We start from the raw sequence: 20,628 nt of genomic DNA, 5'->3' as shown, positions 1-20,628 counted from the left end.
CGCGTTGGGCGTTATTAGCATATTTCGAACCCTTGCTCAAAACCGTTACTTCAAAAAAATCGTCATATAGGGACAATACGGGTCAATCCCACAGTCGGTCCGCTCACGTCCAATCAAATTTTTGTGTATTCTTATACCAATGTAGTGTTTGACAACACTTTATTAGATACTGTACTATGGGAGTCAGGTTAGAAGTTCACTTGAGATTTTCGGAATTTTCGATTGAAATATTTTCGAATGAAATACTGATTCTTATAATCGAATTGAAACGCCCAAACGATAATTATTCGGCAATTGTCAACAAGTTCTAACTTCTTGATCAATAATGCGCATGACCCTTTTTATTTCAATTCGAGCACAAATATATCGCTGGGATGGAATTTTATTTTGAAAACAAATAATCTGCTCATATACTAATTTCATACTAATTTCTCCAGGAGTTTCAGTCATAGCTTTTGGTTTCGAAAATTATATGATCAATTTCGTAAACAATCCTATACTCACGGTTATTTATTCGAGTTACACAATAGCAATAGCCTTGGATTATGAAGCACGCAAATTTTTTCCACGAACAGCAATAATTTTTGAATCCTTGCACATATGTACAAAGGTCCACAATGTTGAGCGTTTGATATACGAAAAAAGGAGACAAATTTTTCTCGGTATGATTTTCCATATTTCTTTGTACTGACAAATTTGTTCTTTGAAATTATCATTTGTAGTTATTAAAGGATTTTTTCATAAAAAATGAAGAAAAATCAAGCCAGTTTTTCATAAATCGTCAAATACTGATTTTCGTAAAGAAATGTGTGATCAAAGGTCCTGCAAGGTTTCAAGCCAGAAAACGGATTCTTTCCAGCCCACAAGGGATCGATATTTTTCTTGAGAATTGAATCGATTGCTTCTCGATCACCTTTCGATTCTTTTTCGTTGTACGAAGTCATAGAGAAAGGACAAGCCAGTTTGGCAATAATTTTGATAGTCGGAGCCCAAGTGCCGTCAGAATAATGTGCGTGGATTCCCAAATTGAATCCAATAACGTAATCAGGTTTTCTGAAAAACCGCTCACCAGAGAAATCCGCGTACAATTTCTGTACCTTTTGAATGTTGATTTTGCGCTTGTTTTTCGTGCATTCCTCACACAGTTCAATGTTTACATGATTGAGGGAGACGACATTTGGACCGACGAAGACAATTTTGAGCTCTCTGAGAGATACACGATGGTGGAATAAATATTGCCACAAATGGACATTGTACATTTCCCTTTCGCTCGAACCTACTACGTGAATCGTAATTTTATCTGACTTTCGCCAGGATAATTTTTCCATCGAGTACAAAAAAGTATAGGGCCTTGACAGCGGTTCAGAAAGGAAAACTGACCAGATTTTAGTTGACGTAAAAACCGTGTCCAAACCGTGGCAATGCGGTAAAAAAAAACTTATAGCTTCGTCCATATTCTTGGGAGGATTTTCACCATAATTTTCTTTAACGATTACATTTCCGATATTGAGGGTCACACTCACATTGAGTGCTTGAAAACTGAGTCTGCTTGTGTCACACTTGATGGAATGTTTGCTGTCTTTTGGATGTTTTGTGCAAAAAGCAGCATCCGGACAACTCGTACAGTCATTCAATTTAGAGGAATCCGTTTCGTCACACGTCTCGCAACATCGTGGATCTATGAACAAGTCGTTTTCATACGGCAACAGCCGACGACCCAACAGCTTTTCGATGAAAAAAGTTGACCGTACTCTCGCAGATATCCGAGATTCCTTAGTGCCTTCCGTACATCGGTGCAGTTCACGAGTAACACCACATTTTTCTAATTCACAAATAGCTCGACACAACTCTCTGTGCAGTGGCCAATCCTTCGTTTGATGCTCCCGACTACAGTAAGCTACCATCTTGCAGTTCGCGCATCTTTTCAATTTTATATTTTTACCAAAAGCTTGACACACGTGACACGCATTCGGATAGAACCTTTTATTATGCGCTGTTGTCACGATCATTTCCATTCTCTATCAAAACGAATCACTGTTGGGGCTTTATCCAATAAAAGCAGTGTTCTCGTCCTTTTCACTTTTTCTTCGAGTAAACACAGCGATATCTGGAAAAAAAAGTAAAAACAGATAATTCATTAGCTGATTTCTTTTAATTTATTATTCGTACTAAACCACTCACTCGTTTTTACACAGCTACTCGTGATCCGTGTAGTTTCTCCGGGTGCAGTTCGCCTTCGGTTTATCGTTGTCGTGATTATTTTCTGCGGACACACTTTAGAAGCCAAGAATAATCTGAACGCTCTTCACTTCGACATGATTCTTCATTAAACTAATAACGCGAAGATGAAACTACGAACTCAACCGTTCGTTCACTTTCGAACGACTCAAACGTCAATTTTTATCTGTTCTTTTGTTCTCGCGCTCATCGATCACCGTATGCCTCCGACCAGTGAGCGTTCCTCGAGTTTTCTCCTTCGTTTTCCGTGTCTAGGCCACGAGTCTGAACTGCTACAACGAGTAGCCAGCACCTTCGACGAAAAGCAGGAACAGAGCCTTAACAGAAACTTTCCCACGTTCCGATTCGTTAGGCAGGAACCATAAAAGCGTGTCGATTAAAAAACAATCAAACTGGAGGGACTGAGGAGAACGCGAGAACGCTCACAACTTCCTTCGAACCATATTCGAACTTTCATCGAGCGATGTCGTACAGCATGGACTTTGCTAATTCGAGGATAGAGAACAAATTACCTTAGCAAGCGGCTTAAACTCTTAAAGACAAATTTCGGACGGGCGAACAGTCCGTTAATCTTCAACTTAAAAATAATTCATTAATATTCGAGACAGTTTTTGGATCGTAATTATAGCAATGATCAAAGGATTTTAATGATTTTGGTAAAATTCCAAAATAATTAGGAAAACGTGAAATGAAGTTAGAAAATCAATAATATTTGCACATACTGTTATTATTTCTGGTAATAAACATCTGTTATCGAATGTAACGATTGTGACGAGGATCGTTCATGAGTCGCCACTTGTTCCATATTTCGTTTACAGAAATGACAAAAATTGGATAATACAGCTGAAAATGTGGCGTTGAAAATCTGTCAAAGCCGCTAAACGGTTTTTATCGATCAACTTATTATAGAAGTTTCCTGTTTAAAATTGTTACAAAAAATGTATTTTTTTCTTCGTGAGAAAAAATTGTAAAAGAAATTTTTTTATGGAGCATAAATGATTAGAATTTTGTTGATCACGCATTTTCATGAGGACGAGATTATCAAGAATTCTGTAAAGAATTCGTTTTCCAATTCCAAACCATTCATAATGATATTTTTGAGCTTAATACTACTAATATATTTAGGGAATTACAGAATAAGAAATTCAACACGTTGAAACAATGGAATTTTCACTCCAGTTAGGTCGACAAAGTCGAGTGTTCAAGCAATTTTTTCATAAATGTTGAGATACTGATTAAATTTAAAAAAATCTCCCATTATTACATTCCTGACGAGTTTCCAACTGGCGAAGGGATTTTCACCAGCCCACGAACATTTAAATTTTTTCCCCATAATTGTACTGACCCTGTCTCGATCGCATTTTGATTCTAATTCATGTATCGCGGTCCAAGCAAATGGACAACCGAGTTTGGCCATTACTCTGATACTCGGAGCCCAAGTGTCGGTCTCTGGAGCACTTGCATAAATCCCCAGGTTGAATCCAATAATGCAACTGGGCTTCTTGAATGATTTTTCAGCGGCGTAACTTGCATACAGTTTTCCTACATATTCGACTTCGAGTTGGCGATGGTTCACTGTGTAGCGGTCACAGGGAAATAGCATCTTATATTCAACTTCGATTTCTGGGCCTATGAAGACAATTTTCAAGTGTCGAAGGTGTTTGACGTGATGCAGCACACGTCGCCAGTAGTAAGCGGTGCCTAATTCCATCAAAGTTGAACCGATGATATGCACAGTCATTTTATCAGTCTTTGGAAGAGCCAATTTTTCCATTACGTACAAAAAAGTATAGACTCTCGATATATGATCGGAAAGAACGATGTCCCAGATTCTCTTTGGTTCAAACAGTTTGTCAAAGCGGTAAGTTGATTCGTACAGTTTAATTGCTTCTTTCATGTCTCTGGGAATACTTTTGCCATAATTGTTCGATTCAAAATATTCACCCGGTGGTAGCATAACAAAGTGTGTTTCCAAGAAAATGTTATTTGCTTTGCATTTCTCAGAATGTTTGCTGTCTTGTGGATGCTTGTTGCAAAAACTGGCAAATGGACAATCGTTACAATTGCTCAATTTCTGAGGATCTGTTTCATGGCAAATTTCACACGATCTTGGAGCTTGTATCATTTCCATCTCATGATTCGTCAGGGTGCGGCCCAGTTTTCGTTCTACCAAACGTTTTAAATGTGTTTTCACCACCAGCCATGCTTCTTTCCTTTCCATATTTGTACGCGGTTCATAAAGTTTGCCTTTTTCTTTTAGAATGTCGCTAAGTACCCGACATATGTCTTTGTGCAGAGGCCAATGTTCTATTTGATGTTTACGACCGCAATAAGTTATCATTTTGCAGCTTGAACATCTTTTTAATTCGACATCTTTACCGTAAACGTGACACACGTTACATGCGTTCGGGAAAAAAAAATGTGTCATTGGCGCTTCGTATTCCAGCATCGTAAAAATCTTTTTTTCCAGCAAGTTTCCTAGTTTCTGTAAAATTAAACAATTTTCCGAATTTTAAATTTGTTACTCTATATCTATTCAGATATCTTGTCAATAAAATAAAATAAAAAACCAGGAACGACACTTACATCATTGAAAATCTTTTTCTGATGTTCGTAACCGTGCATGATTCAACTTGTTCTTTTCACACTTCTTTTTGTTCTACGAGTTTTTGGGCGCGAGCTTTGTTACATGTACACAATAAACTACTCTAGCGACGTCTTACGAATGCCAGAACAAGCACGCAGATAGAAACGGACACACTCCCGTGTTCCTCCCTCTCGTTCCACGACTTCCTTCCTCAAAAAAATATAGATAGATGCAGATAGTTCCGCCGCAAGCCGCAATACTGCTGCTGGGATGTGTCGGCATGCGGGTACAAAATAAACATAACGATAGCATATTTTTTGTGGCCTCTACGATTATTCCAACTTAACTTTTTTTTTATTATCCGATACAGTTTATTTACAAAGAAATTCGAGAAGAAATGTTTATTCAGCACTAAGAAAAAATCATCACTGTAACATGTAATGGAAAGTTTCACTTGCATAAGAGTGTTCGCCTGCTATTTTCATGAGTTTTCTTATCCGGTGAATATCATCGGTTTTTCAATTTTGGTTTCATTTCAACATTCAGAAATAATTGAAATGAAATTCGATCAATGATTTCGGAATCCAGGTCAGCAGAATAGTACGAAAGAAAATATTTACGGCAGTAGCTGCGAAAGGATTCACTCTGCGACGATCGTTAAACGCAGATGGGGAATGAATCTATTGAACAGCATGTGTTTTCCAGCTGTCAAAATCCAAATTATCCGCAAATTTTTAAGTCGAGCAATCAATTATACAAACCATTGAAGTTTCTATTCATATGAGGCCACTTGAGTGAGCGTATTCATTTTTATCTGAATTGGTTTCATAATCGTCACGTGAAATTTGAAGTAAGATGCGAAAAGTTTCAGCTGAGTCAAAAGTTATTGTATGAGAATAAAATAAATTTTGTGGATTTCACGGTTTAATACACTTTTATGGATTCATTGAAATTCCTTGCGAAAGCATAGTCTGAAAAAAAACCGAATTGAGGGCTGGTCTTGTCAGACGACGAATTTGCTGGAAGAAGAAAATCTGCCTGTACTTTATACCCTGATCCATGATTAATTTTGAAACGACCCAGTTGGTGTGTCTTTTTTCCTCAAATTGGACCTCGAAAAAGACCAAAATTTCGCTCTCCATGAATTTACCTCGCAGGACTGAATACAACGTTATAAACTCGAAGATGATCTGACAGTTTTCGAAGTGTGCGCCAAGTTTTACGAAAAATTGGCTTTACGATCTAAAGAATGTGACGCAATCGAGTTTTTTTTCAACAAAATGACCAGTTGAAAGCTGATGAAGAACTTCCCTGAGCATCCACTTATGCTCATTCACTATATTGAATACAAATGGTCTCAGAAAAAATCACATTTTTCACTTCCATTGCGTATAACATGGTCGATAATGACCTACAAAGTATTAAAAAAAGTTTACCATCGGCTTGGGTCAATTTTGCTGATAAAATAAACTTCCGACCCCGTGCTCACTCTAAAAGTCAATGAGAAAATGTATCTTTCCATTTTCGACACTTCAGAGCGAAAGAGCTGCCATATTCTACAAAATGGATCTTCGAAAGAAACAATTCGAAAACGTACTAGTATTTTAGCTTTAAAATACTTTTTGGAAAATCATATAGTTCGACTATTTTTCATCGAGATCCAGCTTTCCCAGAATGTAAAATATTTTCCAAAAAATCAAGTAATCTTTACATTTTGTGCAACAATTCCTTTCACTCCTACGTTCCCTAAATCTACTGCATAAAATAAGCACTCAAGTAATGTTTTGATAGATGAAGGACGTGCTTTTCATTCAGAGCATTAAAAGAGCTTGTTTTTTTTCGTTTTTTTGTCACTTGTACGTAGCAAGTACCCTTATTGCAGTTTATTCCGCAGCCTCCCTCCCCCTCCTACAGATTCCTATATTGAACCTTTTTACAGCTTTTTCCTTCTCTCACTTTACATTGTACTTTCCGTGCTCTGTGCTTATGATTTTCTTCATCGTACATCCCTTGTCTTCTCATGACTATGGACCAGATGATTTTCCTTGGTTTTTTTCGTCTCAACGTCTGACTTATTTTCATTTGAAATTCTTTGTTTCCACCCTAACGTCTCCACAACTGAAACTTGGGGTCTGTAACCCAGTGTTAGGGTTTCTCTGTAAATTTATTGCGTGTAGTCACTCTAAAACGATTTAAAAAATTCATATTGGCTCGTTACTGCTAGAAGGGTTCGATGAATTAAATAATCCAGTCTTCGTTGATATGCATAACACACAATATTTGTTTATGTTGACAAACAAAATGACAGAGTTGAAAAAAGACTGGTACGTATTTCTTGTACCGACTTTTTTATATCAATGCATATGGGGACGGATTCATTCCAGATACGGCGATGACTGCTGCTGAATTCCGTTCTGAATTTATTAACACACTGTCAGGGAAAAGCCCTCGGGATTCCGGTAAGTTGTGTCAGATACACATTTGCCGTCCTTACAAGTCTGTAATAACGGACGTTAATGTTTTAGTCGAACAGTGAACTCTTTAGAAGAACGAAAAGATACAGGAAATGGAAAAAAAAAAAACAAAAAACACTTACTTTGGAGGAACCACACCACATGTAATTTGGAGCTTGGCTGGTAAGGGCAACGGCCAATGTAGCAGAGCGACATTTTAAATTTTCGCAATATTGATTATTATTAGTTGCCTATAAAAATTAAAGTTAACCAATTAATCATTAATGACTAGTTGACATTATTAATTTTGTTATTATTAGTAATAGTTGATATTATTTATAATTATTAATAATTAATAAATTTAAAAAATTAAACGTTTGCTAAACGTCTAAACGAAGCTAAACACAGTAACGTTTTCAACAATAATGGCCGTGAAAGCCTCAAAACTAGAATAAATTAGAAAATGTTGTAAAAAAAAAAATTTACGCGAATTTACGTTTCTGAGCTTCATCGAGAGTGTCTAAGGCGACACCCAAAATAGGCGTTTTCGCAATCGTTGAAACAGGAAGTAAAAGTGGAGAATACTTGAAAAAGCACATTTAACTTCTAGGAGTTTTAGAAGAATAAACGCCTACTCTAGGTCCCGTAGACACGCTCGAAAATAAGCAGGGAAAATGTGGTTGCGTGATATAAAAATATTTGAAAATTCAGCCAATGAGGTTAAGGAGTGTAGATTATTGAATGGAATGAATTACCGTACAGGCCGTTGCATATCCTCTCGATTTGCATATTTCAATGGGCGTCTTAGCTGTCGAAAGAGATACAAACTGCAACGAGAGATCAAATTTTTATTGGTGAACACGGTGTTACAGGTATAAAAGCCTTTATACGTACTTGAGTCTTAGAACAGACGACAGTCACCAAGAGGGCGCTAGCCAAAAGGAATAAAGCGGATTTCGACATAGTGTTTCCTTAAAAGAGAAAGAAAAAAAAATTGAATTTCTTCGAAATTAAAAAAAGCTCATTTTTCATGCATCAAAAGATTTTCTTAAGGAATAAGCCTTGAAATTTACACAGAGTTTAAATAGATAGTCGACTGACACGCATATCAAATATTATATAATCGTCTTATATTCGTATTGAAATGATATAACGTGTGCTCAAATACATATATGAAGAAAAATATACACGGCGTAAAAAATCGTTTATCTTTCCATATAACGAATGAACTCTTATTACGAAGTTTATGAAAAAGAACACAATAGCAATGAAGTATATAATGGAGGTCTGGCAAAAATTTTTTTCAGCATTCTGTTTCTTCTTGGCTCGAGCCATTCCTGTCATAGCCTTTTATTTTTTTACTAATACTTTTTTCTTGATCAATTTCCCTTTGCGCTCTCTAAAGCGATTTTTTACATAAAAAATTATAGTATATTTTAGTCGCGCAGGAACAAATGATATTTGGGGTTCAGTCATGTGATGGATCCCCGATTAATTAATGGCCTGTAATTTCATCCACCAAAAGATAAGTTGAAGAAATTTATTTACTATTTTGAATTAATAATTCTGAAATTAATTTAGAATGATAATATCTTTAATTAGGAAGTGAAAAATCGAACCAATTTAGACACCCATAAAATACGATACTACCGGAAAAATATACGATCTACCTTAAAGATATTTATTATAAAACTATTTCTTCTTTGCCAGAAAGCGAATAATATATTATTTTATAAAGTATATTCCAACAATAATAAAACAACATTATCAAAAAAATATATTAAAAAAGTACTCACCGTGATAGTTGCCTGAAGATTCACCTTGCGACGTTTGTTCACGATTGGATATTGAGCCGAAGTTTGGGCGCTTTATATACTCATTTCACCACCCGACTAGGTCCTGAAATATCAAAGATAGGGCAACATGTGTTTCCAAGTTATTGAAGACATAAAAATGCGCATCCAAAAGTTTCCTCTACGAATATTTATCGCTCATAATACGTGCAACTGTTATTATTATCAAATGTATAATAATATTTTTTGGTAGAGCGAGGAGGGTGGAGACATAAGATACAACCAATAGAAGTTTGGTTTTGTATTTTACTGCGACACTAAAATTTTTTATGTAACTCCATGTTTATTAGTAGACAAGATGAATTTCTAAAAATCACTCACAAAATCATGTTGTATGAAAATTTTCATCCAGACTACACTTTTATTAGATTTTTTTTTTTTTTTTTTATTGTTACAATGAAAACAAGAAAAATCGATGTAAAAATTATCATTCTATTTTCCGAATGTGGAACGTCTAATATATTGTGTTACCTGAGGCGACGTGCTATTTGTACAGAGTATTATGTTTTTCGTACGTTTTTATCTTCATAATATGAAAATGAATGTTTGCATATTTACCCCAATTTGAATATCAGGCGTAGATGATATTTTCAGCTCACGCGAAGCTGTTGCGTATTAAGTATCAAAACAAAAAATTAATTGTTAGAAAAACTGCGTAACATAGATAATTTCATATAATTATTTCAACTAAATATTCCGCTGCATTGAGGATATGAACATTAAAGCTATACGAAAGCTTTTACAATTTAATATCCAGAATATACGATCGTGGAGGGTATCTGATAATGGCAATATTAACATGAAGTAGCGCATAACCTAATTTTGAGGAGCGTAAATAAGTAGATGGAATAAGAAAAGAGCGTTTAAAGAAATTAGAGATGCGATAAAACTTTTGAAAATAAATTTTATCTCATTGTATGTTCAGCTGTTGTAGCTCGAACGGGTAAATTTTGGAATTACACGCTTCAGATATATCCACTAGGCAACTAGAAACCGTGCATTTTTCTGTGATGGAAAATACCGTTTTTTGTCTGATAACCTACGAAACTCTCATCAAATCTTCACTATAAATAGGTTTGGTCACTCTAGGATGACCAGGAAACAAGAGCAAAACCAAATTCGATGTTTTTACAGTCACATCACGATCCACCAGGGAAATTCAATGGATTCATAAAAAGGATGCGAAATCGTTAGGCCTGTAATTTTTTTTCACTGCGAATCCAGGCCTCGACTGATAAAAAAAGCACTTTTGTTGAAATCATTTTTATTTCCTTCGTCTTTGGAAAACGATGTGATTGTGATATTCCAAGTCATAGAATTGGGACAAATTCGCCCTGAAAATGACCGCACTGGGTTTCCCTTGAAGATTTCTTCCTCCCTCATTGATTTTGGTATTTCGTGAAAGATACGAGTACGTTGAACCGAAAAGCACGTGCAATAGTAGTTGAAGAATTTTTCAATACTCACTTGAAATTCTCTGCATTTTTATTCAAAATGCAGGTGCCAATTATGAAACTGAACATTCCAAATTCAGTTAGGAATTAATATGTTCATCCAAGTGACATGGTATGTAAATCAACGTTTCAATGGTTTATGTAAAAAAGGAGAATATAAAAATAAATACTCAATAAATGAATTAAAATTCAATGAAAGATAATATATTGATGACATCAACCATAGTGAAAAATTATTGACTGAAGATTTTTCAATAAACTTTTTCAACAAATATTTCCCCAAGTTTCGTTCGTAAAACAAATTAACGCATACAGTATATTTTTCCATAGATCATTCAAATTGAATAGAGTACAGATACAAATGCAAGGTTTGAAAATATTACGAAAAACTTAAAATAAAGTATAATATGTAATGAAGTAGATTGATACGCAGCTTCAATTATTCTTATTCAATTCTTATCAAACCCTTCAGGAGTTTGACTGTTTAGGGTATACAAACCGATCTCAGTGGACGAAGCTTTCGCACTGATAAAACAAAAAAGATCAGCGAAAAATGTTTGTACTGATGAAAGAAAAAATTGTTCCCTTGAACATTTACAACATAAAATATGCCTATTTGAAACATTGAAACTTTCTTTGCCAACTAACGAACAAATGTTCGATTGTTGAATTCTCTTTATTTGATAAACTGCTTCGTTTGTAAATTAAGATATCGGACGGATCTGAATTCGAAAATAAATATTTAAGCCAATTTTTCATAAATGGTCAAATACTGATTGTTATAAGCGAACTCATCAACCTCATAGTTTCTGATAGGTGCCAAGCCAGAAAACGGATTCTTTCCATACCACAAAGGTTTGACTTCATCATTGAGAAATAACTCAATTCTGTTTTGGTCCAATTCCATTTCAAAGGCGGCGTATGATGTTATACAAACAGGACAAGCCAGATCAGTCAAAAATTTGATAGTTAGAGCCCAAGTGTCATCTTCAGGAGGAAACGCGCAGAATCCCAAGTTGAATCCAATCACGTAATCAGGTATTGTGAAAGATTGGTCTATGGCGAAATCGTGATATACGAGTCCTTCGCAGTAAATTTTCAGTTTGCGTGGTATCTTTGTATCTTCGTTAGGGCAGACAATTTCGAAAAAATTGGTCTTAAGTGTTGGGCCGATGAAAACAATGTTGAGCTCCTTAAGAGATTTATCATTCCAGAGTAAATTTTGCCACAATTGCACGTTTTCCATTTCCTTGAAGTTCGAACCAATAACGTGAATTGTCATTATTTGTGATTTAGGAAGCGACAGTTTTTCCATGCAATACAAAAAAGTGTAGGGTCTTGTTAATTGTTCAGAAAGAAAGACCATCCATAGTTCTGATGTTGGAAAACCTTTGTCCATAGGGCAATGCAATGAGTAAAGCTGTATTACTTGATCAATGTTTTTTGGAACATTGTTACCAGAACAGAACGGAAGTGTGTGTTTGTAATTGTAAGCCGCATTGCTATATTCGAAGGAAAGTTTTATTTTTGAGCATTTTGCAGTATGTTCATCGTCTTTTGGATGCTCAATGCAAAAACTGGCACCTGGACACTCCTTGCAATCGTACAATTTTTGTGGATCCATCTCATGACAAATTTCACAGGATCTTCGATACGCTATCATTTCTCGGTGAAGGAAAGGTAACGGCCTAGAACAGTATCTAAGCGATGGATTATCATTTTCCTTGTTTTTGGCCACTTTTCTTTCAAGCTTCCTGGATATGGTTTTTTTTTGAGTTTAATTTCGAACTCATTTACTAATTTGCTGGTTCCTTGACAGAAGTATTTGTGTTCAGGCCAATGTTCTATCTGATGTTCTCGACTGCAATAAGCTATCATGAGACAGCCATTACATCTCTTCAATTTGATATCTTTACCATAAACTCGACAAACATGGCAAGCATTTGGAAAAAAAAATTTTTCTTCAGTTTGATTCCCTTTTTCAATCATCTCCAAAGTTTTAGACAATGTTTCACCCATTTCCAAAGATTTATATGAACTCAAATACAAACTTTTGTTGCTCCTGAGTTCACGCCTTCTCTCCGTTTTTGTAGTGACTTTTTCAATTTCTCAGTTAGTCAAGGCGAGAACTGGAAAACATGTAATAATGTGAAATTAGAATGGCTATATATTTTAGATACTCGTCAAAAGCATAAAAAGTCTATCAATAATCCCCCTCGCTGGCAAAACAGCTAATTAATAACTAACTCACCATAAACTGTGATTTTTTTTTTATTTTGTAGATACAAAAAATTGTAACAAACACAAAATTGCATTCAGCCGTATTGGAACTCTTTAGTTATTAGTTTTACTTTGTCTTCGAAGAAACGTAGAGATTAGGCAAGACGTAGAGAAATACAATTTAAATGTGAAATGCGATCAAACGTCTCATTTTTTTAAATATTAGATCCACTCGCAATTAACTTACTGGTTTTATTGATCGATCCACTGGTCCGTCGTTGGGCTTTGTTGTTTGTTCTGGAATGGAGGTAGGAAGCACGCAAAACCGTTAAAAACAGTTGAGAGTGGGTACGTTTCCGCTTATCGCTGGTAATCCTCCGCCTTAGTGCCCAAACTCGGGCCGCCTGTGTTCAGGCGCTGCGAACGTCGCGGGCGGTAAATGATGGAACTCAATGAAACGTAACGCACGAGATAACGCACCTTGTATATATCTAGGCCGTGTTCCGATATTGACTGCTTCTAAGTACTGTAAGCCCTATACCAAAGCACGTACTACGTACTCGCGGTACTCACAACTCACAGTCAATATCGGAACACGGCCCGAGTATAGAGGCAAGTACATTTATAGTCGTGTTCCGATATTGACTCTCTGTAAGCTCTGTACCAAAGCGGGTACTCGTAGTACTTACAGTCAATATCAGAACATAGTCTTATGTATGACGAAAGGAGCGAAGTATTTTTCAGCTGTTTTTGTTAACTTTTGAAATTTATTTAATTAATAATTAAATAATTACAGTTGTTGAGAGAATACTGCAAGTTGACATATATATATATTTTTTTCTTTCGATCGCGACCTCTTCGAACTCTGCAGTTTAACGCACTGAAAAGATGCGATTATTATTTTTTAATTTCAAGTGTTGACGGGGACGGGCGCGCACGGAAAACCACAGCATGGTAAGGGCGCGTTCGGGGAGTCGCTATTTGCACTACAAACGCTAACGTTTTATCATTGAATGATATTACTACTATATCTTGTATTTTTAGCGCAAATAGCGACTCCCTGAACGCGCCCTAACACTACACTTACGCGCAATAATGGTTGAAATTCTCATTTTCAGACGGCCAAATAAATTATGGAGATAGCCCCGACCGAATACAATCAACTATAAATACGGCAGGACTTTTTAAAATTCGCGTGAAATAACTGTAACCACTCGTTATTGTATATTAATTTTAAGTCTAATATAGTATATTGTAACGCTTAAGATTGTAAATAGGTGAAAATTGAAACTTCGATTTGAAAAGAAAAAATATCAGATCAATCTTCGTCTCTCGAAACTCATTATCAATTTTGGGGGTTACCGGAAAATTATAGTAAAAAAAATTCATGCCAATGTTTCGTAGATTACCAGATACTGATTACTACAACAGAGATCATGCGGTTGATGGCCTCTGTGAGGTATTCCACCAGGATATGGATTGTCTCCGGCCCAAAAAGTTTTGACATATTTCTCAAGAATCTCATTAATTTTATTTCGGTTTTCGTTTGATATTTCAGCATCAAGTGCAGTCATAAGAAAAGGACAACCAATTTCAGCCACCGCTTCGATGCTCGACGACCACGTATTTGGGTTGTAAGCAGCAAAGTCGCGGATATCGAAATTGAATGCAACAACAAAATCAGGCTTTGTGAAATGACTGCTTGCTGCGAATTCAGCGTACAAGCCTCTTTTCACCTTAACGTTAACTTTGCGATTGCTTTTCTTGCATTTGTCGCAGAGTCCTCCGTTTATTGAACGGTCTGGGAGTAGCGGACTGATTATAACAATCTCAAGCTCCTTGAGAGATTCATCGTGATGGAATAGATATTGCCACCAAATGACAGCACTCACTTCCCACTTGTCTCCACCGATCACATGAATTCTTAGTCTGCGCGATTTTGGTCGAGGCAACTTTTGGATGGCGAACAAAAAAGTGTAAACTCTGGTCAATAATTCAGTGGTCATAGCGCTCCAAATTCTTCCTAATTTACCAATCTCGTTCTGCGTGAAGTGCGATAAAATAAATTCCGTTGCTTCGTTTATATTTTTTGGTATACTCGCACCGTAGTTCAGTGGAATCGTTCTGACCCAACCAGGGTGCATATCACGAGTCACATTACGGTAATCAAATCGGAGTTTTGATTTTTCACAGTCACTCGCGTGTTCACTATCCTTTGGATGTTTGATGCAAAAAGTAGTATCAGGACATTCCGAACAGTCGCGTAACTTCGAGAAATCCATTTCATGACATATTTTGCAACATCTTGGAAACATCAAAATATCAGTTTCAGCAGGCGAGAGCTCTCGACGTAAACTTGCTTTTATCAATTGTGACAAATAAAATCTTTGCGTTATCCAAAATACTCGGTTGACTTCAGGAAAGTTAATTTGGGGGAAACCAACAAGAGGTTTCTGCAACTTGCCAAGAGCTTGACAGAACTCTTTGTGCTGTGGCCAATGCTGTTTTTGATGCTCGCGACTACAATAAGCTATTTGTGTGCAGTTGGCGCATCTTTTCAACTTGATATCTTTGCCATAAACTCGACAGACGTGACACACGTTAGAATAAAAGTATGAATCTTCGCTCTGTTCCATTTTTGTAAAATTCAATTGTTATTGAAGCTCCAATGGACATCAAATGTATTCCCTCGGGTGAGCAACCTTCTTATCTTCCTTTCGATTCCTTTCCAACTAAATGTAGAGGAAACTGAAAAATATTCAGCAATGTTATCGGAATATTTGTATGCACGACAGCTCGCTTAGAGAGTTCAAGCACGATTGAATTTTCATTTTTTTTCTGTCTATCAAATCGGCTTGAAAAAAACTCACCTCCTTATTACGCTCGCTTATTCTCGCCGTTGATGGCACGTCCGACCCGGTTACAAAGTTCTTATCTTTTGGCAAGAGCACTAGAAAATCCCGTCTAGAGAAAAACTGTTCTAGAATTTTCCACGTTTATGTTATTTTCTTTTGTTGAACGACCGTATTGAATACACGAAGTTGGGTACAGAATGAGTTCCCTCCAGTGGTCCCTGCGTCGTTGTCCTCGTTCCCGAGAAGATCCGATCGAATCGTAACGAACTAAAATTCACAAACGATATGAACTGAGATGAGTAAATTTAAAGGCGATTTCAAGTAAATCCAAAATTGAAATAACCCATGCGCATCAGTGATATTATAACTCAATGGAATGACTTTTATACAAAAACGAAATACAATACTGTACAGTATCGGGAAAGATGAAATAACCGTCTCCAAAAATCGTTCACTTCTCAACTCACCAGTGCGAGTGCCGAAAATGTTCTGGGGATCGGGGCCGTGCACTTGCAGTACGTAACCCTCAAATATAATGGCCTTTCTCTTTTCAATCTTGCATGTTTTCGTACTCGGATTCGTACACTGCTTTCGTCTCCCTTCCTTTTCTACTCTATTCATATCTGCCCCTTCGTTTCTTTTATTGGCTGTCCTCAAGAAGTTCACGTTCAGTTCCATCCAGGTATATTTTCACTGATATATGAAATGTGGGCATACTAGACGCACATCAAGTTGGTCGAGAGAGACAGTCGCTGGGACCGCCCATTTAGCGCTCCTACCCTACAATACAGAAATGAGGGTCCTCCAAAACGGCAAGTAGATTCTCAACTAACTCTCTTCGGAACATTTTTATGTACGAAAAACTTTATTTCCAAATAATGATTGGTATTTTTCATTATAAAAAAATCTTTAAATTAGTATGACAAAGGGAAGGAGTAACGTCTTGGGACGGAAAACGTTAACTGCAATTTCTGAAAAAGTTATTACACCGACACAGAATTGCCCGCGGAAAAACCATGTGCGGTTTCCACTAATGTGGTAACTGATAAATCTCTTGGTGATGTCATGTTTCAATCGTTGAGTGATATTTTTTGAAAAGTCCGTGTGTGCGCACCGTTAGCAACAGTAGCGCCATTCGTGAAAAAACAAACTCATTCCACATTCCGAGTAACCAAAATATTCCATGTTCCTGTGAAACTAATTTTCCCCCTCAAATACTTGCTAGCAAATTTGAAATGTAAAAAAGATTGTCTCGTGATTTTAACTAAAATAAAGAGTACTCAATATATATTATTCCTACTATGTAAATTGATTATTCTTCATCTTTTACTCAACCACTAAGCCTCATTTCTTCACTATTGTCCGAGCTATATAATCAGAAATGTTCTTGTGCAATTAAAAATTCAGTCACTGGAAATCCGCACAGTCCTGAAAAATTCGTTTGTAATGCTTGACAATATTTTCTAAAGCGGATTTGACTTTGGTGGCATGTTCCAGGTACTTTTGAGAATTAAAGTTGTCGTTATATCAACATTGAACTCCTATGGGTAAATGGGGTATTGCAATTTTCATTAGCTATTATAATTTTTTTTATTTTCGAGTTAAACATTATTTTCAACAAATGTAATCGAAGTATGTTTTACATTTTTTTTTTCACAACTACATGTACGGGCATACATGGTTTATGGAACATTAGAAAAAAACTTAATATTAAAACTTAAAATAACAGCCTCGAAATGAAACTAATTACTAAATGGCACAAAGAAATAAAAATATGAGTACTAAGTTTAAATCGACACAAAAAAAATGATTGCTCCTCTTTAAATGCAAAACCTCAATTAAAATGAAATATCGAAAACTTTGTACTTTGTACTTTGGATTTTTCGAAAAAAATTAACCACTGAACTTTAGTTCAATGCATTCAACCCAATCTTTTGTAAACGGCCAAGTACCGATTATCATAACTGAAATCATCGTATGGAAATTCTCTACAAGGTACTCGACCTGGAAATGGATTTTCTCCAGCCCAAAACGGTTTGCATTTCTTACCAAGAATGGAATTGATTCTCTCTCTATCCTTTTTCAATCCTTCAGCAAACCGTGTTGAAGTCAGAAAAAAGGGACAACCGATTCTGGCCAAAGTTTTGATACTCTGAGACCAGGTGTCAATTCCGAAGTGAAAACTTTCGTCGATTTTCAAATTAAATCCAATAACAAAATCAGGTATTGTGAAGAGTGAAGTAGCCACAAAATGCTCGTACATTATCCCAATCGTTTTCATCTTCATTTTGGGTAATTTAACGTTCACAGGAATATATAAAAGTTCTGGACCAACAAAGACTATTTCAATCTCTTCAAGAGATTCGTCGTGATGAAGTAGATATTGCCATTGGCTTAGGGACGTCGCTTCTGCTATGTTTGCTCCAATTACATGAATCGTCAGTTTAGATGATTTTGGCCACAATATTTTTTCTATCGAGTACAGAAATGTGTAAACCCTTGATAAGTGAGAAGCCAGCACAGCTTTCCACAATTCTTTTGGTAGAACAGTTTTGTCTGCAGGGCAGAATGATTCAAAGAAGTTAGTGACTTCATCCATATTTTTGGGAATACTCTTACCATAGTTCATTGAAGGTAATTTCATATAATCGGTCACTGGAGTGAAAGGGATATTATTAGCCTGAAAATTAAGAGTGGAAGCTTTACATTTGACAGAATGTTCATTATCTTTTGGATGGTTTAAGCAAAAGCTAGCACTCGGACACTCTCCACAATCTTGTAACTTCAGGGAATCTGTTTCATGACAAATTTCGCAGCACCTCGGAAATGCCAACATTCTTCTCTCAGAAACGGTAAGTTCACGACCCAACAAATTTTTAATACAATAAATCGAATTCATTCTTGCATCTCGCCATGACTCGTCTGTATTTTCGCAAAATCCAAAAAATCGATAAATATTTTCAATTTTTCCCCAAAACCTCAGACCTCGACATAGCTCTTTGTGTTGTGGCCAATGCTTCTTCTGATGTTCTTGACTGCAGTAAGCTATCAATTTACAGTTAGCACACCGTTTTACTTTGTCTTTACCATAAACTTGACAAACGTGACACGCGTTTGCAAAAAACTCTTTATTATTTAGTGATGAATTGTGGTTCCACATTTTTCCGAAAGATTGATAGATCAATGATGTTCGATCGAACCCAAACAGTCCTCACGCTTTGTTTCGACCTAATCTTCAAGTGAATGTTATTCAAACTGAAAAGCATGCAGTAACAATATAAAATTATGTTGCTAATATTTTTCAATCGATTCAATTCGTCACATTTATAAGCAATCGGCTTACTAGATATTTTGATGTCCGCTCCTGATACTTGAAATCTCTTTTTCGATGCAGTTGTACGCCAATTTCAGATCTTCGAGAAAAAAAATTCGCGTAGAATTTTCAACTTTTTTTCGTTAATTTTTTTATTGACAATCTTGTTTTTTGAAGATATGAATACACTAGTAGCAGTACATTGTTCGCCAACCGCCCGGTGATTCGGACGTTTCTTGTTTTTTTTGGCTCTCGTTCTTTGTTAAGTCTTCACGACCGTTATCATTTCAAACTGAAACACAGTGGAACTCGTGACTAATGAGAACGCGCATGGAATAACAGTTGATACGCGACGAAAAACGATAGTAGCGACGTCTATACAGACCGATCCGATTTCACTCGCCACCCGCACGAAAAATAATGAAAAAAGTATAGAAAACGATTCGTTTACGCCGTGACAGCTTTGGGTCACTTGTGAAAATTATTATAACGTACATTTCACACACGTTTTGCATCAATGAAGGTACCAGAACCGGATACGCGTTCCTGCATGCATTGTTTGACAATTATCCGCGTGATTTAAATCGAAGATGGCCAATCTGAGATATCGCGGACGCGAGGCGTCCGCCGTTGGTTACAATATTAGGCGTATTTCTGGAGGCGCTATTTACGCTAAAATACGAAATATAGTAATACTATTAAATGGCAGTGAGGCAGTGTTGACGTTTCTAGCGCAAAAGCGACTACCTGAACGCGCCTTTAGTCGGTGTATACTTTACAAGAGGTGGGACCCTTTAAACAATAAAGAACCATCTTTTATTAATGTTTCCTCTTAAAATTAGTAGAATTCTCTCGAAATACTTTGGAAGTTTGAATCCAAAAATGATCGTCTAATTTCCATCGCACAAAAATTCCTTTAATGTTTTTAAATAATGAAAAACTTTCGTTACATTTATATGCGAATTTCTCGCATGATGTTACAAAAACAATTGTAAGTTATTTATCTATACAAGTTTCAAACAAGCCGTATAAGATAGTCTTTTGTTTTTTTGGTTTGAGAGCATAGCCATGCTACGCACAGCGGATGAGCCTCTGTGGGATGCAATCCAAAATCTGCTGCCATCGAAGGAACAATCCTGTGTACCGAAGTAGCGTTGCAAAAGTGTTGCTAGGCAGCTATAGCGGATTTAGGTGTCAACAGTAGTTGTATTATCAACCTGTAAAATTATGACAAGCAGATATCAACTTTTTTTCATGGATTTATTCATTTATATGGCTATATCTGTATGTATAATAAAAACCAATTGAGAGTTCAACAATTTCATATTTTAAGAAAATTAATTTTTACTATTTTCTGAGAAAGCCACACTGACATAAAAGATAGTCTACATTTTTACAATATGTTATTATAGATCAACGATTCGAAGAATTTGTTGACTTTCTTTGAATTCATTCAGATGGATAACCACACAATATTTTAAAGGGTAAAGGGACTATCCTGAGACAAAACGAAACACAAATTTATCAGCAAAATGAAATATTTACCTTTTGCCAGATCTGGCATTGTTGCTTATAGCACAATAATGGCACAAGTAGAGGAATATGTGTTGTTACTACGCGTGGCAGGCATTGGGCTTGTTTGATATTAACACAAA

At 36.2% G+C, this 20,628-nt stretch overlaps 5 protein-coding genes and 2 long non-coding RNA genes across 7 annotated transcripts; 2 read left to right on the top strand and 5 right to left on the bottom strand.

Annotated features, from left to right (window-relative positions):
• Positions 1 to 142: 142 nt before the first annotated feature.
• Positions 143 to 2,885, bottom strand: LOC122407887 (uncharacterized). The gene is made up of 2 exons (XM_043414358.1): positions 2,182 to 2,885; positions 143 to 2,107 (listed from the first exon to the last, which is right to left on the bottom strand). Exon 2 carries the CDS (start codon positions 2,013 to 2,015, stop codon positions 759 to 761), a length of 1,257 nt encoding a protein of 418 aa, XP_043270293.1. The 5' UTR covers positions 2,016 to 2,107; positions 2,182 to 2,885; the 3' UTR covers positions 143 to 758.
• Positions 2,886 to 2,944: 59 nt separating this feature from the next.
• LOC122407886 (uncharacterized) lies at positions 2,945 to 4,955 on the bottom strand. The gene is made up of 2 exons (XM_043414357.1): positions 4,825 to 4,955; positions 2,945 to 4,723 (listed from the first exon to the last, which is right to left on the bottom strand). The coding sequence occupies exons 1-2, from the start codon at positions 4,861 to 4,863 to the stop codon at positions 3,440 to 3,442; spliced, it is 1,323 nt and encodes a 440-aa protein (XP_043270292.1). The 5' UTR covers positions 4,864 to 4,955; the 3' UTR covers positions 2,945 to 3,439.
• A 2,123-nt stretch (positions 4,956 to 7,078) lies between these two features.
• On the bottom strand, positions 7,079 to 9,153 carry LOC122407490 (uncharacterized). The gene is made up of 5 exons (XM_043413743.1): positions 9,075 to 9,153; positions 8,173 to 8,249; positions 8,034 to 8,105; positions 7,422 to 7,529; positions 7,079 to 7,323 (listed from the first exon to the last, which is right to left on the bottom strand). The coding sequence occupies exons 2-5, from the start codon at positions 8,239 to 8,241 to the stop codon at positions 7,249 to 7,251; spliced, it is 324 nt and encodes a 107-aa protein (XP_043269678.1). The 5' UTR covers positions 8,242 to 8,249; positions 9,075 to 9,153; the 3' UTR covers positions 7,079 to 7,248.
• Positions 9,154 to 10,792: 1,639 nt separating this feature from the next.
• LOC122407976 (uncharacterized) lies at positions 10,793 to 16,618 on the bottom strand. Its single transcript, XM_043414464.1, has 4 exons — positions 16,128 to 16,618; positions 15,676 to 15,927; positions 14,197 to 15,553; positions 10,793 to 12,362 (listed from the first exon to the last, which is right to left on the bottom strand). Exons 3-4 carry the CDS (start codon positions 15,439 to 15,441, stop codon positions 11,328 to 11,330), a joined length of 2,280 nt encoding a protein of 759 aa, XP_043270399.1. The 5' UTR covers positions 15,442 to 15,553; positions 15,676 to 15,927; positions 16,128 to 16,618; the 3' UTR covers positions 10,793 to 11,327.
• On the top strand, positions 13,496 to 14,143 carry LOC122407836 (uncharacterized). The gene is made up of 2 exons (XR_006260295.1): positions 13,496 to 13,759; positions 13,924 to 14,143. It is a non-coding gene; the product is annotated as an uncharacterized lncRNA (long non-coding RNA).
• Positions 16,619 to 17,335: 717 nt separating the features above from the next.
• LOC122408151 (uncharacterized) lies at positions 17,336 to 19,367 on the bottom strand. The gene is made up of 2 exons (XM_043414785.1): positions 19,004 to 19,367; positions 17,336 to 18,915 (listed from the first exon to the last, which is right to left on the bottom strand). Exon 2 carries the CDS (start codon positions 18,818 to 18,820, stop codon positions 17,582 to 17,584), a length of 1,239 nt encoding a protein of 412 aa, XP_043270720.1. The 5' UTR covers positions 18,821 to 18,915; positions 19,004 to 19,367; the 3' UTR covers positions 17,336 to 17,581.
• A 265-nt stretch (positions 19,368 to 19,632) lies between these two features.
• LOC122408164 (uncharacterized) lies at positions 19,633 to 20,297 on the top strand. The gene is made up of 2 exons (XR_006260379.1): positions 19,633 to 19,757; positions 20,033 to 20,297. It is a non-coding gene; the product is annotated as an uncharacterized lncRNA (long non-coding RNA).
• The last annotated feature ends 331 nt before the right edge of the window (positions 20,298 to 20,628 follow it).

The sequence above is a fragment of the Venturia canescens genome, chromosome 3 (assembly GCF_019457755.1).
Source record: "Venturia canescens isolate UGA chromosome 3, ASM1945775v1, whole genome shotgun sequence".
NCBI lineage: Eukaryota > Metazoa > Arthropoda > Insecta > Hymenoptera > Ichneumonidae > Venturia > Venturia canescens.
This window is presented reverse-complemented; position numbering and strand designations above follow the sequence as displayed.

Bases quoted from the DNA above. Each gene is read 5' to 3' on its own strand.
- LOC122407887 (XM_043414358.1), bottom strand. From the start codon at position 2,015: ATGGAAATGATCGTGACAACAGCGCATAATAAAAGGTTCTATCCGAAT.
- LOC122407886 (XM_043414357.1), bottom strand. From the start codon at position 4,863: ATGCACGGTTACGAACATCAGAAAAAGATTTTCAATGAT. The intron at 4,724-4,824 runs GTAAGTGTCGTT...TTAATTTTACAG, and splicing joins AGAAAAAGATTTTCAATGAT to AAACTAGGAAACTTGCTGGA.
- LOC122407490 (XM_043413743.1), bottom strand. From the start codon at position 8,241: ATGTCGAAATCCGCTTTATTCCTTTTGGCTAGCGCCCTCTTGGTGACT. The intron at 7,530-8,033 runs GTAATTCATTCC...TAATTTTTATAG, and splicing joins GATATGCAACGGCCTGTACG to GCAACTAATAATAATCAATA. The intron at 7,324-7,421 runs GTAAGTGTTTTT...CCGTTATTACAG, and splicing joins TGTGGTGTGGTTCCTCCAAA to ACTTGTAAGGACGGCAAATG.
- LOC122407976 (XM_043414464.1), bottom strand. From the start codon at position 15,441: ATGGAACAGAGCGAAGATTCATACTTTTATTCTAACGTGTGTCACGTC. The intron at 12,363-14,196 runs GCATGAATTTTT...GTTCGAAATTAA, and splicing joins TGGTAATCTACGAAACATTG to ACTCAAAAAAAAACCATATC.
- LOC122408151 (XM_043414785.1), bottom strand. From the start codon at position 18,820: ATGTGGAACCACAATTCATCACTAAATAATAAAGAGTTTTTTGCAAAC.